Source organism: Hyperoodon ampullatus (genome assembly GCF_949752795.1).
Source record: "Hyperoodon ampullatus genome assembly, chromosome: 14".
Lineage (NCBI taxonomy): Eukaryota > Metazoa > Chordata > Mammalia > Artiodactyla > Ziphiidae > Hyperoodon > Hyperoodon ampullatus.
The window spans coordinates 21,826,903-21,838,877 of record NC_136927.1 but is presented as its reverse complement, the minus strand read 5'-3'; the positions used below and the strand labels follow the sequence as shown (position 1 = coordinate 21,838,877).

At 53.6% G+C, this 11,975-nt stretch overlaps 1 protein-coding gene across 1 annotated transcript; it reads right to left on the bottom strand.

The window, feature by feature from the left end:
• Positions 1-405: 405 nt before the first annotated feature.
• On the bottom strand, positions 406-11,684 carry FAM234A (family with sequence similarity 234 member A; the record flags this gene model as incomplete). Its single annotated transcript, XM_079718837.1, has 11 exons — positions 406-1,419; positions 1,507-1,609; positions 1,904-2,059; positions 2,197-2,272; positions 2,521-2,661; positions 3,010-3,139; positions 3,294-3,426; positions 3,655-3,785; positions 4,559-4,750; positions 4,989-5,108; positions 11,420-11,684. 11 exons carry the CDS (start codon positions 11,682-11,684, stop codon positions 1,208-1,210), a joined length of 1,659 nt encoding a protein of 552 aa, XP_079574963.1. The 3' UTR covers positions 406-1,207.
• Positions 11,685-11,975: the final 291 nt, after the last annotated feature.

Sequence of the window (11,975 nt, the reverse complement as noted above, 5' to 3'; positions counted from 1 at the left end):
AAGAAACAGACCTGGTTCTGGAAGCAGGCTTGTCACACGTAAGCGCCTTCAGGAAATTCCTGCAGGATTCTCCACAACAGCCCCCATCACTTTGGTAACCCAAACCTTCGTCTCACTGAAGCCCCCTGCCTGGGCTCCTCCTGCCTGGGCGGCTACCAGAGCTCAGCCCTAGAGGACACAGGTGCTGGGGGACCCCCTGCCTGTCCCGGGTGGGAGAATGCCCACAGGCTGGGTTCCTAGCCTGCTGTGGGTGAGCAGGGCGGGAACCACAGACCTGAGATGCACTTGGAGGCCGTGCTGGACGCTCCCAGTCTCTGATTGGGTGGTGTGGGTGCTGGCCTCACCTCCCCAGCAGCCTTTCCCACTGATCCAGCAGACAAACACAGGCACACACAGGGCTTTCCAGACAGTGCAAAACCAGTGTTTATTCTGATTTCTTCCCGAGGTACCCAGGGTCATCAGGCTGCTTGCTTTTGTCCGGGCACGGCTGAGTCCCACAGCACCAGGCGGGTCTGGGGTGACCAAGGCACAGAGGTGAGTCTTGCATCAGGTGACACCAGCTATGGGGGGGTGTCCAAGCACCAGGAAGGAGGGGCCGCTGGCCACACCCAGGGGTGCAGGGATCCCTGAGGGACAAGGAGCTCCAGTGTGTACCCAGGGGTGCACGCTGACCCCAGGGCGCATCCTGGGGCCAGGTCCTAGGGACACTCACAACTCCAGGCAGCCCATCCGTCACATCCTCCCAGGACCCATTCCTCATGGGCCCTGTCATGGGCTCTCCAGGGCGAGTTACCACCAACCACACTGGGGTGTGGGCCTGCCTCAAGCCACCCCAGGGCCCACCACCCTCTGAGCTCCACGACCCCAGGGAGACAATACAGAGAAGGCAAGGCTCAGACGGAAAGAGGGAGGGGATTCTGCAGCCGAGGCTCTGGCCAGGCATGGAGTGAGGGTGAGCTGCTGCCAGCACGGGCTCTGCCCAGGGAGACCCGGGGGGGGCTCGGAGTGGGGACCTGAGTGAGGACCTGGCATGCTGGCGGGAGAGGGGAGAGGCCCCGGCACGTCCCTGGGGTAACGGGCCCAGTGGAGAGCGTTGCCAGGTCACCAGGTCAGGAGTCGGCGTGCAGACCGAGCCAGTGAAGGGCTGATTTCCCAGGATGTGAAACTATAGCAGCCGCCTCTGCTTCGGGCTCTGGCCAAACCACGTCTAGGCCTCGTTCCGGTACCGTAGGCGAAAGAACCGGTCCCTGACGGCCTGGTCACTGTCGGGGCCACCCTCAGCCAGACGGACTACCTTGCTGCTCGGGATGAGGTCCCGCACCTTGTGTTTGGCCACGGAGACCAGGCCGGGTGGATCCGGGCTGGCCGGGCCCGTCAGGAGAATGTAGGCAGCGTGGCGGCTCGGCTCAAGCAGAACCGCTGTGGGGACATGGCCATCAGGTCCCGGGACCGGCCAGCACAGGCCTCCCATGGCTGGCGGCCCGGGCCCATGCGGGGCGCACTCACCCTGGAAGGTGACAATGGGGGTGGAGATGTTGGCCAGTTCCAGCAGGACTCTGGGCTGCGTGGGGTGGAACATGTACAGGCGGTGCCCGGCAGCTCCGGGCTCCTGCAGGGAGCGCGGCGGGGGCATGAGGCTGACCCTCCCGGACGCTCCTGACTGGGACCACACCCAGAGCTGTGGCCACCGGCGTCCCACAGAACACCCACCTCCCGCCCCCCTTCCCCACCTGACCCTGACCCTTCTCGGTTGTCTTCCAGCTGCCGCCCCTTGCACCCACTTCCTCCCAGAAAGCCCGGACCTCCTTGCCCTGCCCACCCTCCCCTCCGTGGCTTCTATCTATCTGCACTCACCCAGCCACCGGCTCCACCCCATGCCACAAACCAGGACCCAAGACTGTACCGTCTGGTTGGCACCAGCCAGCTCGTGGAGGCCCCAGAAGAAGAAGGCGGAGCGGTGGTCTGCGGTGGGAAGGCTGGCGGACTGCGGGTCCCTGGGGAGGCCTGGGAGAGCCTGGCTCCACAGGACAGCCCCGGAGCTGAGGTCCAGGAGCAGGATCTGCAGAGGGAGGGGCAGCACAGGGTTGTGTCCCAGAGGGCGGCTCACCGAAGCCTCTGGTCCCCGCTCAGCCTACGGCTCAGACCAGCTTCCCTCAGCTACGGGCAAAGGTGGGACCCAGGAGCAAGTGCCGCAACCTGTCTCTCGGAGCCGGTCCCGTTCTCAATGACCATGGCCGGGATGTCGGGTTTGTAGTAGCCGAGGATGGGTTTTCTGGAAGGAGAGGGAAGGAGGGCTCACACGGGCCTCTGAAGGAGATACCTGGGATAGGCTGCGGCTGCACCTGCACCGGCCGGAGCTTTGACGCCAGGGGTCTCACTGCCCTCCCCCAGGGCAGGGTGGCACCAGGTGACAGGCAGTGGCCTCTGGCAGAAGCATACAGGCCTTGTCCCCAGGGCCGCCAGGGGTGGGGGTGGGGGGACACGCTGGGGTACCCAGCTCCCTGGAGAAGGACCCCATACCTCAGGACCTGGGCTGCACCGAGGGTCCACCTGGGCACCAGCTCCTGCCCGTCCAGCAGCACGCAGGCCTCGGAACTCACGAGAAGCAGGTCCTCACCCACCTTCCCCGGAACGTTCATCAGGTAGCGGACAGCTCCTGAGCTACACGGGCAGGAGGGACGGGATAGGGCCCCGGGTAGGGTTGGGGACGGGACCCTCCCCAGCGCTGCCTGCCGGGTTGTTTCCCTCAGGCTCCCAGGGCTCAGCCTCATCTTTCTTACTTCTCCAGTTTCAAACTAAAAGGAAGGCCCTCACTGGATGCAGGGACCAGTGAGCCCGGGGCAGGGGAGGGCATCTTCTCCCCCGTTTTTATTCGTCTTCTGTTTGCCGGTTTACTGAGTCTGAGCCCAGGACGACCTCAGACACCTGACACAAAGTAAGGGCCCTGTGCCTGCCCTACGGCTCCTCCTTGTGCCCAGGGCCCCGTGCACAGGCCCCCACACCCCCGACCTGTGCTCCTGCAGCCTGTGGGAGGTGGCGTTGAGCCTGCCCTCCCAGAGGGGGTCGCTCTTGAGCGAGCTGTCCCTCCCGGTGGCCTTCTCATACAGGCCCTTCACTGAGTGGCTGCAGAGGGAGGTGCCTGTGAACAAAGAAGAGCCTTGCGTCACCTGTCAGCGGGCGATGACTTCGAGTCCCTGGAACAAGAGCGGGAGCCACTAGCCCCACACCTGCTTCCTCCCAGGTGCCAGCAGGCCCACGAGGGAGGCTGCCCTGGGGCAGCGGATGCCACGTACCGCAGGGGATGAGGACGTAGTGGGCACCTGCACTGGTGACATAGAGGATGGAGCCGCTGGTCCCATCCACACCCAGGCTGCCCGGGGGGCCGACTTGCTGCCCGGTGCCGCCTGAATAGACGTAGCCGTTGACCTGCAGCACACGGAGAAGGGGAGCAGGCCCACCCGCTGGGTCGAACCTACAGTGTCTGATGCCGGGAGACGTGGGGCCGCCCGCACCATCCTCAGAGCTGCGCCCACGGCACCGGTGGGAAAGCGCACTCTCTGCCACTCTTGGGGGGCCCAGAAGTGCCCGCTGGGTCTGCAGGCACCCGAGCTCGGGGCAGCGGGGGAGGCCACGTGGCTGGAACGAGGGCTGTACCTGGTTCTCCTCCTGGGTGAGGACCAGCAGGTCTGGGACCCCGTCAGCATCGACGTCGGGCACCCGGAGCAGAGGGCTCAGGACGGACACGTTCCCCCCGAAGCTGCTGGGACGGCTCCACAGGGTCTCCCCTAAAACCAAGCACAGGGCCCTTGTGCCGCCATGGAAACAGACGTGCGTGTGGAGCCGCCTGGCGCCCATAGGCACGTGTCAGCAGCATCACTTTGGGGCAGCACGGCCCCCTCCTTTCTTCTCATCCTGTTTCCAGTGTTTGGCTGACGCAGATCCTCCCCCTCAGATGGGCAGGGCCTGGCCTCCCTGCCGCCCACTGGGGTCACACATGCAGCCTCTGCCCCGTGCACAGGACGAGAATGAAAGTGCAGCCTTGTGGATGGACCCGGGGACTGAAGGTCCTGACCTGACAGCATCTGACCCAAGTACAATCTGCCCACACCCGATTTTAGTCGGATTCTTCTCTTCTTAAAATATTTCCAGCTTGCTCTTTATTTTCCTCCCTACTCTTAAAACCACAACTTACAAAGGAAGTGCTGCTAGCCCCAAACCTAGCATCAAGGCACAGAATTCCTTAGGGCTTTGGAAAAGGACCAGGGCCTGTTGCCTTAAGGCAGGTCTCAGGGCTCGAGCTAGCCAGGCCCACACACCCCATCCCCAGGGCCTGGTCAGCAATGCCCCCACCCCCTCCAGGTGCCGTGCCGCAGGCACAGGCGGGACTTAGGTGGGGACAACAGTGAAGTGTGACTCCTCATGGGGCGTCCCCCTCCCACCCGTGCCTTCCTTCCTATCCAGCTACACTGCCCATAAGAGCCCGGGCTGACCCTTCTCAGAGCATCCTGGCATCGGACCCGTGTGCGGAGGCCTGGGGGACCCACGGGAAGCAGCCTACCTGTGACCGAGTCTACCGCAATGAAAGGGCCAGGTATGCCGAGGATGATACAGGCAGAAGACGCCCCACTGCCCCTCGGCTGGGGGACACCGCACTCCACGAGGGCCCTGTTCTGGGCCACGGGCCTCTCCCAGAGGACGGTGCCGTTGGCCCCCGACACAGCGGCCACAAAGGTGCAGGGGGAGGAAAAGCCTGGAGGGAGAGACCCAGGTCTGCAGGGCTGAGCATGCCGGCCTCGTGCTGTGGCCCTGCCCTGGGCTCTGTCCCTGGATCCCTGGCGTTGACCCCATGGCGTCAGCAGCCCAGCGGGAAAGGAGAGTGACATGAAAGTTCCCAGAAATTCCACCAACTGCTTCCCCCAAAACCGAGAGGGTGAGGGCTTCCTCCTCCTGCAGGGAGCTCCTCAGTTTTTGGGTAAAAACAAAATTACCTTCATCAGCACAGGAGAGGCTGAAATTGCTTCTGCTGCTGTTGGTGTTTTTATAAAGAAAGAGAACATCCTGGATCCTGTCCTTGTTCACGTCTTCTGTGGCCAGAAAGTCATAGGCGACTGAAAAGGAAACCACCGGCTACTTTCCCAGGCCAGGCCTGACGCGCCCCACTCTGGGCGCCGTGGGGCTGAGTGCCAGGTGCAGCTGCCCGCGGAGCTACCACAGGGAAGCGCTGCTTCCTCGTGGGCTGGCAGCCCCACACCCCTTCAGAGAAGCAGCAATTCTTCATCACTCGGGTGTCAGTTGTTAAGGACACCTGGGCATCACAAATGGACGTTCTGCACCTTCTGCTCAGGGCCGAGTCCCTCCCTAATCAGACTGGGGTCTGGAGTCCACATGTCCACACTCACAGGGGCTACCCCCTCCTTCATTCAAGGACTCAAATGATAAACTACATGCTTTAAAATCAAACACCAAAGGAACAAAATGAGGCCCTTACCTCACTCCATATACAAAAATGAATTCAAAATGGATCAAAGACCTAAACTTAACAGCTGACAGTAAAACTCTTAGAAGAAAACACAGAGGCTAAATCTTCATGACATTGGTTTTGGCAATGATTTCTTGGATACGACACCAAAAGCACAGGCAGGAAAAGAAAAAAATAAGTAAATTGTACTTCATCAAAGGACACCATCGAGGGAGTGAAAAGACAGACCACAGAAGGGGAGAAAATATTTGCAAACCATACCTCTGATAAGGGATTAATATCCAGAATATACAAAGAACTCCTACAACCCAACAACAAAAACAAACAACCCAATTCAAAAATGAGCAAAAGACTTGAATAGATGTTTCTCTTAAGAAGATATACAAATAGTCCATAAACACATGAAAAGATGCTTAACATCACTAGTAATAAGGGAAATGCAGATCAAAACCACGAGGGGACCTCCCTGGTGGCGCAGTGGTTAAGAATCCGCATGCCAATGCAGGGGACACGAGTTCGATCCCTGGTCCGGGAAGATCCCACATGCCTCGGAGCAACTAAGCCTGTGTGCCACAACTACTGAGCCCGTGCACCTAGAGCCTGCGAGCCACCACTACTGAGCCCGTGTGCCCTACAGCCTGTGCGCCACACGTACTAAGCCCACGTGATGCAACTACCGAAGCCCAAATGCTCTGGGGCCTGCGTGCCGCAACTACTGAGCCCATGTGCTGCAACTACTGAAGCCCGTGCCCCTAGAACTGGTGCTCCACAACAAGAGAAGCCACCGCAATGAGAAGCCCACGCACCGCAACGAAAAGCAGCCACCACTCACAGCAACTAGAGAAAGCCACTGCACAGCAACGAAGACCCAACATAGCCAAAAATAAAAATAAAATTATGAAAGCAGGGACTCAGACAGTTACTTGTACATGAATGTTCAAAGCAGCATTATTTACAACAGCCAAAAGGTGAAAATAACCCAAGTGTCCATGGATAGAAGAATGGATAAACAAAATGTGATCCATCCATACAATGGGGTATTATTCACCCATAAAAAGAAATGAAGTTCTGCAACATGCTACAACATGGATGAACCTCGAGGACATTACGCTCAGTGAAATTAGCCAGTCACAAAAAGACAAACAGACAATTCCAGTTATATGAGGTACTTAGAACAGGCATATTCTAGAGACTAAAGTGGAACAGAGGTTACCAGAGGGTGGACAGGAGGGCAGGATGGAAGTTGCTGTGTGTTGGGCACAGAATATCTGTTTGAGATGATAAAGGTTTTGAAAATAGTGATGATGGTCAATGCAGCATTGTGAATGTTTGAATGCCACTTATTCACTTTAAAATGGCGATTTTTGGGTGATGTGTATTTTACCATAATTAAAAATAAAACTGAATACCAGACACAAGACTTCCAGAATCATGGAGTGAAGGCAAATAAATCCTCTCCTCCAAAAATAACAGTAAAATGAGGCCAAGTTGTCAAAAGCACCCATTTCAGGACGCTGGAACCAGACTGAAGGCACACCTTGAATCGAGAGGCACAGATTTAAGAAACACTATTGAGCCGTGGGTTGGAACAGAGGACGTCTGGGGCCTTTCACCTTGGGCTGCTCCCATGCTCACCCTCCATCAGCCAGGTACCACACTGGGTGAGATTAGAAAGCAGCAGCTTCCTGCCAGGGGGGCTGAAAACAGGAGTGATCTCCGGGGCAGACCAAGGGGAGGCCAACTTTGGAGCCAGCTCCAGGGTGAGATACACATAGGGAGATGGTCCAGAAAGTGAGACACCCTAATTGGTTCTGATAAGACCCCACATATTCCGGGCAGTCTGAAGGCTTCACCCACCATCAGGGGAGACGAGAGAGGGCCCTTGCTCTCTCCCCATCTATGAGGACAAAGTCATCACCAGAAAAGAAAGCTGTGTTTGGGAATTCACTGAAGGCCCAGAGGTTAGAACCCCATGCTTCCACTGCAGGGGGCATGGGTTCGATCCCTGGTCAGGGAACTAAGATCCCGCAAGCCGTGTGGCATGGCCAAAAAAATAAAATAAAATGGGGCTAATAATCTGAAAAAAGAAAGAAGGAAAGAAGGAAAGAAAGAAAGGGAAGAAAGGGAGGGAGGGAAAGCTATGTTCAATACCCCTCACTAATACAGACACAAACCAGCAAACTGGACCCAGCAACCTGAAGAAGTGATTGTACAACATGATCTAGTGGGTTCTACCTCAGGAATGCAAGGTTGATTTAACATCTGAAAATCAAGGTGATATGCCAGGTTCACAGAATAAAGAACAAAAACCACACAGTTGTCTCACAGACAGAGAAAAAATATTTGACAAAACCTAACACCTTTTCATGATAAAAACCCAAACAGATAAAGGGCATCTACAAAAAGCCTACAGCTATTAGCACACCTACTGCTGAAACATGTAATGTTTTATTCCCAAGATTGGGAGGAAGATACCTGCTCTCACCTCATCTGTTTGACATTGTACTGGAGATTCGAGCAATGAAATCAGGCAAGAAAAAGAAATAAAAGGGAAGGAAGAAGTAAAACCGTCTCTCTTTTTTTTTTTTTTTTTTTTTTGCATATTGCATGACTCTGTAGGTAGGAAATTCTAAATACACACATACACCCCTACTAGTCTAGTTAATGAGTTCAAGGCCACAATTTAAAAGGTCCATATAATAACCAGCAGTGTTTCTATAAACTACCAAAGGGAACTTGAAAATTAAATTCACACAATTCCTATCACAAGAGCATCAAAGAGAACATTCAGTGGTTGGGGAGGGGTGGTTTGGGAGTTTGGGGTTAGCAGACACAAACTATTATGTATAGGATGGATAAACAACAAGGTCCTACTGCATAGCACAGGGAACTGTATTCAATATCCTGGGATAAACCATAATGGAAAGAATATGAAAAAGAATGTATATATGTACAACTGACTCATTTTGCTGTAAAGCAGAGATTAACACAACATTGTAAATCAACTATACTTCAATAAAATTAAAAAATATGCTTAGATAAAAGTACTCATAAAAAAAGAACATTTTGGAATAAATTTAACAAAAGAAGTGCAGGACTTGCCCACTGAACACTGTAAAACATTGTTCAGAGAAATTAAAGATCTAAACAAATGGAGACCTACCTCCTATACGGGGACTGCAAGGTTGGATACTGTTACGATGCAACTCTACCCAAACTATAATTTATAGATTCTACACAATTTCTGTTAAAACCCAAGAAGGCTTTTTTACAGAAATTGACAAGCTGCTCCTAAAATTTTATAAAAATGCCAAGGACCCAAAGAGCCAAAACAATGTTGAGGAGAAATAAAGGAATAGAGTTGGAAGACTTCCGTCTGTGGAGCTATGGAAATCAAGTCGATGCGGCAGTGGTGTAAGGACGCAGAAAGACAGAACACAACTGATGGTTGAATGCGTTTCAGCAAAGGCGCCAGGCCACTCAGTGAGGAAAGGATCACGTTCCCGACACTGTCGACATGCATGCCTCCCACCCCCAGACTCACGGGAGCTCTGCAGCATCAGTGCCCCTGTGCCTCTGAGACGGTCCTGCTGGAAGGGAGGCATGTGTGACCGTTTCTAGAAATCCTGCCACTTGCTTCCACCAAACACTCTACACAAAAACAACCTCAAAATGGATCACAGACCTAAACGGCAGAGTGAGAACTCTCAACCTTCTCGAAGAAAAAACAGGAGAAAATCTTCATGACCTTATATTAGGCAAAGAGTTCTTAGACACCAAAAACACAACCCATGCTAAAAAAATGATACGTTTGACTTCATCAAAATTTGAAACTTTTGTGCTTCAGCAGACAGACACACTACAGAAAATAAAAAGACAAGCCCCAGATGGGTCACAAATATTCACAAATCACATACGTGATGAAAGGCTTGCACCTGGAACATATAAAGAACTTAAAATTTTTTTATTGACACACAGCTGATTTACAATGTTGTGTTAAAAGAACTTTTATAACTCAATAATAAAACAATCATATTTTTAAGTGAGCGGAAGATTTGAATAGACATTCACCAAAGATGATGTAAGAATGGCTAATAACCCACGTGAACATCATTAGTCACCAGGGAAACGCAAACTATAAACACAATTAGGTACCACTTCACACCCACTAGGAAGGCTACACTAAAAAAGACAAGAGATTTCCCTGGTGGTGCAGTGGTTAAGAATCCACCTGCCAATGCAGGGGACATGGGTTCAAGCCCTGGTCCGGGAGGGTCCCACATGCTGCGGAGCAACTGGGCCCGTGCACCACAACTACTGAAACCTGCATGCCTGGAGCCCATGCTCTACAACAAGAGAAGCCACCGCAGTGAGAAGCTGCACGCCGCAGCGAGGAGTGGCCCTCACTCACTGCAACTAGAGAAAGCCCTTGTGCAGCAACAAAGACCCAATGCAGCCAAAAACAAACAAACAAATTAATTAATTAAAAAAAAAAGATAATGACAAGTGTTGGCTAGGATGTGGAGGAGCCAGAATCCTCTCCCACACAGCCAGTGGGGACATGGAACGGTGCAGCTGCTGGGGAAGGCCTGGCAGTGACAGGAGTCAAACACAAACTTACCACGAGGTTCAAGAGTTCTGCTCCTGGCAACCTACCCAAGAGAAATAAGACATATGTCCACACAGAGATTTGTACACAAATATTCACAGCAGTGTTACTCATAACAGTCAAAAACTGAAAACGATGCAAATGTTCACCAACTGGTCAATGGATCTGGTCTGTCCACACAAAGGAACACGCTACCACACGGATGAGCTCATGTAAGTGAGAGAGGCCAAAGATGCATCTTACATGATTTCATTTACATGAAACGTCCAGGAACAGCAAGTGTATAGAGATGGGAAGCCCACTGGCAGCTCCGGGGCTGGAGTCGGGGCTGGGGCCTGCGGGCAAAGAATCGTGTAGAGATGATGGATGTGCTAAACACTGGATTGTGGCGACAGCTGCACAGGTGCTCAAGTGTTTTTTTTTTTTAAAACAAGTTTATTATTATTTTTAATAATAGTTCTTTAATTAATTAATTTATTTATTTTTGGCTGTGTCGGGTCTTAGTTGCAGCACGTGGGCTCTCTAGTTGAGGTGCGCAAGCTCAGTAGCTGTGGCTCGTGGGCTTAGTTGTCCCGCGGCATGTGGGATCTTAGTTCCCTGACCAGGGATTGAACCCGCGTCCCCTGCATTGTAGGGCAGATTCTTTACCACTGGACCACCAGGGAAGTCCCAGTGCCCAAGTCTTAAACTGACTAAGAATCATCGAATCGTATACTCAAAGCAAGTGAATATTATAATAAATTATACCTCAATTAAGCTGCCAAAAATAAACACAAACATGTATTACTTCACCCTCTGAAAATTAGGCACCAAATTCTGAACAAAATTGACCGTCAGTGGGGCTTAAACAAGAAATTCCCCTTATTCCACCAGAGAGGGCTTCAAGTCTGTGCAAAGAAACATTGCGAGGCTGTCAGCACCCACGCCCGCTGATACGGGGACAACTCCCAACAGGCAGGGAAGTGCCCAGAGGAAAGCTGACTCAGCAGCTCCCATAAAGGCCAAGATTTTACGAGAGAGAAATCAAGTGTGCTCGACTGCGGTGGGGCGGACTGGAAACTCGGCTGGAGCACGTCAGGGAGACCCAGCCACAAATCTGCTGCCTGGTTTTCACATTTTGAATGGCCTTCGCTACATCTATTCTGCCAGTTGCTCTGTTTTACTAATGTTTTTTTAATTCAGAAAAGTAACCAAATGGGCCACTTTCCTTTCCTGACCCCCCTCCCGTCCTTCCTGAGGACGCTCCTGTTTCCCTGAGAGGCGGCCCCCAGCACCCAGACTCCAGGGGACCCGGGGACACTCGGCACCCCTGCCCCACAAGCCGCCCGCACCTGCTGCCTTGTAATCGATCCTCCACACCCCCTGTGACGCCGGCCGGTCTGGACATGGGATGATGAAGGAAACCACGAACACCACGAAAAGGCAGACGAACAGCGAAAGAAAAAAGGCCACCGTCCGGCACCGGGAGAGGCGGGACTGCGGGGGCGGCTTCACGCTGGTTTCCTTTCCTGCTGGGTTTCCCAGATGTTCCTGCACCTTCCTGTTCTCGTTCTTCAGGGGGTGGATCTCAGCTTCTAAGTCCTTGCTGTCCGTCATCGTGTGCACACCCCCAAGCTCACCTCTTGGCCACTGTGGTGGCGACACAGGAGAGGTGGTCAGGAGCCCCAGGGGCGGCTGTGACCGCGGCCCATCAGCCCAAGAAAGGGTGTCACAGACTCCACTGGAGAAGGCCTCTAACTCAGAAGGGCAGTGGGCGCACAGAGGCAGCACACAGGACGGGTTTCCCTCTACGCTCTGCAGCTCCTGCCTGCTGACCCGGGCAGGCCGGCCGGGCTAGACTACGGCAGAGCACGCATTAAACATTAACTATTAACTGAGGCACCTCTG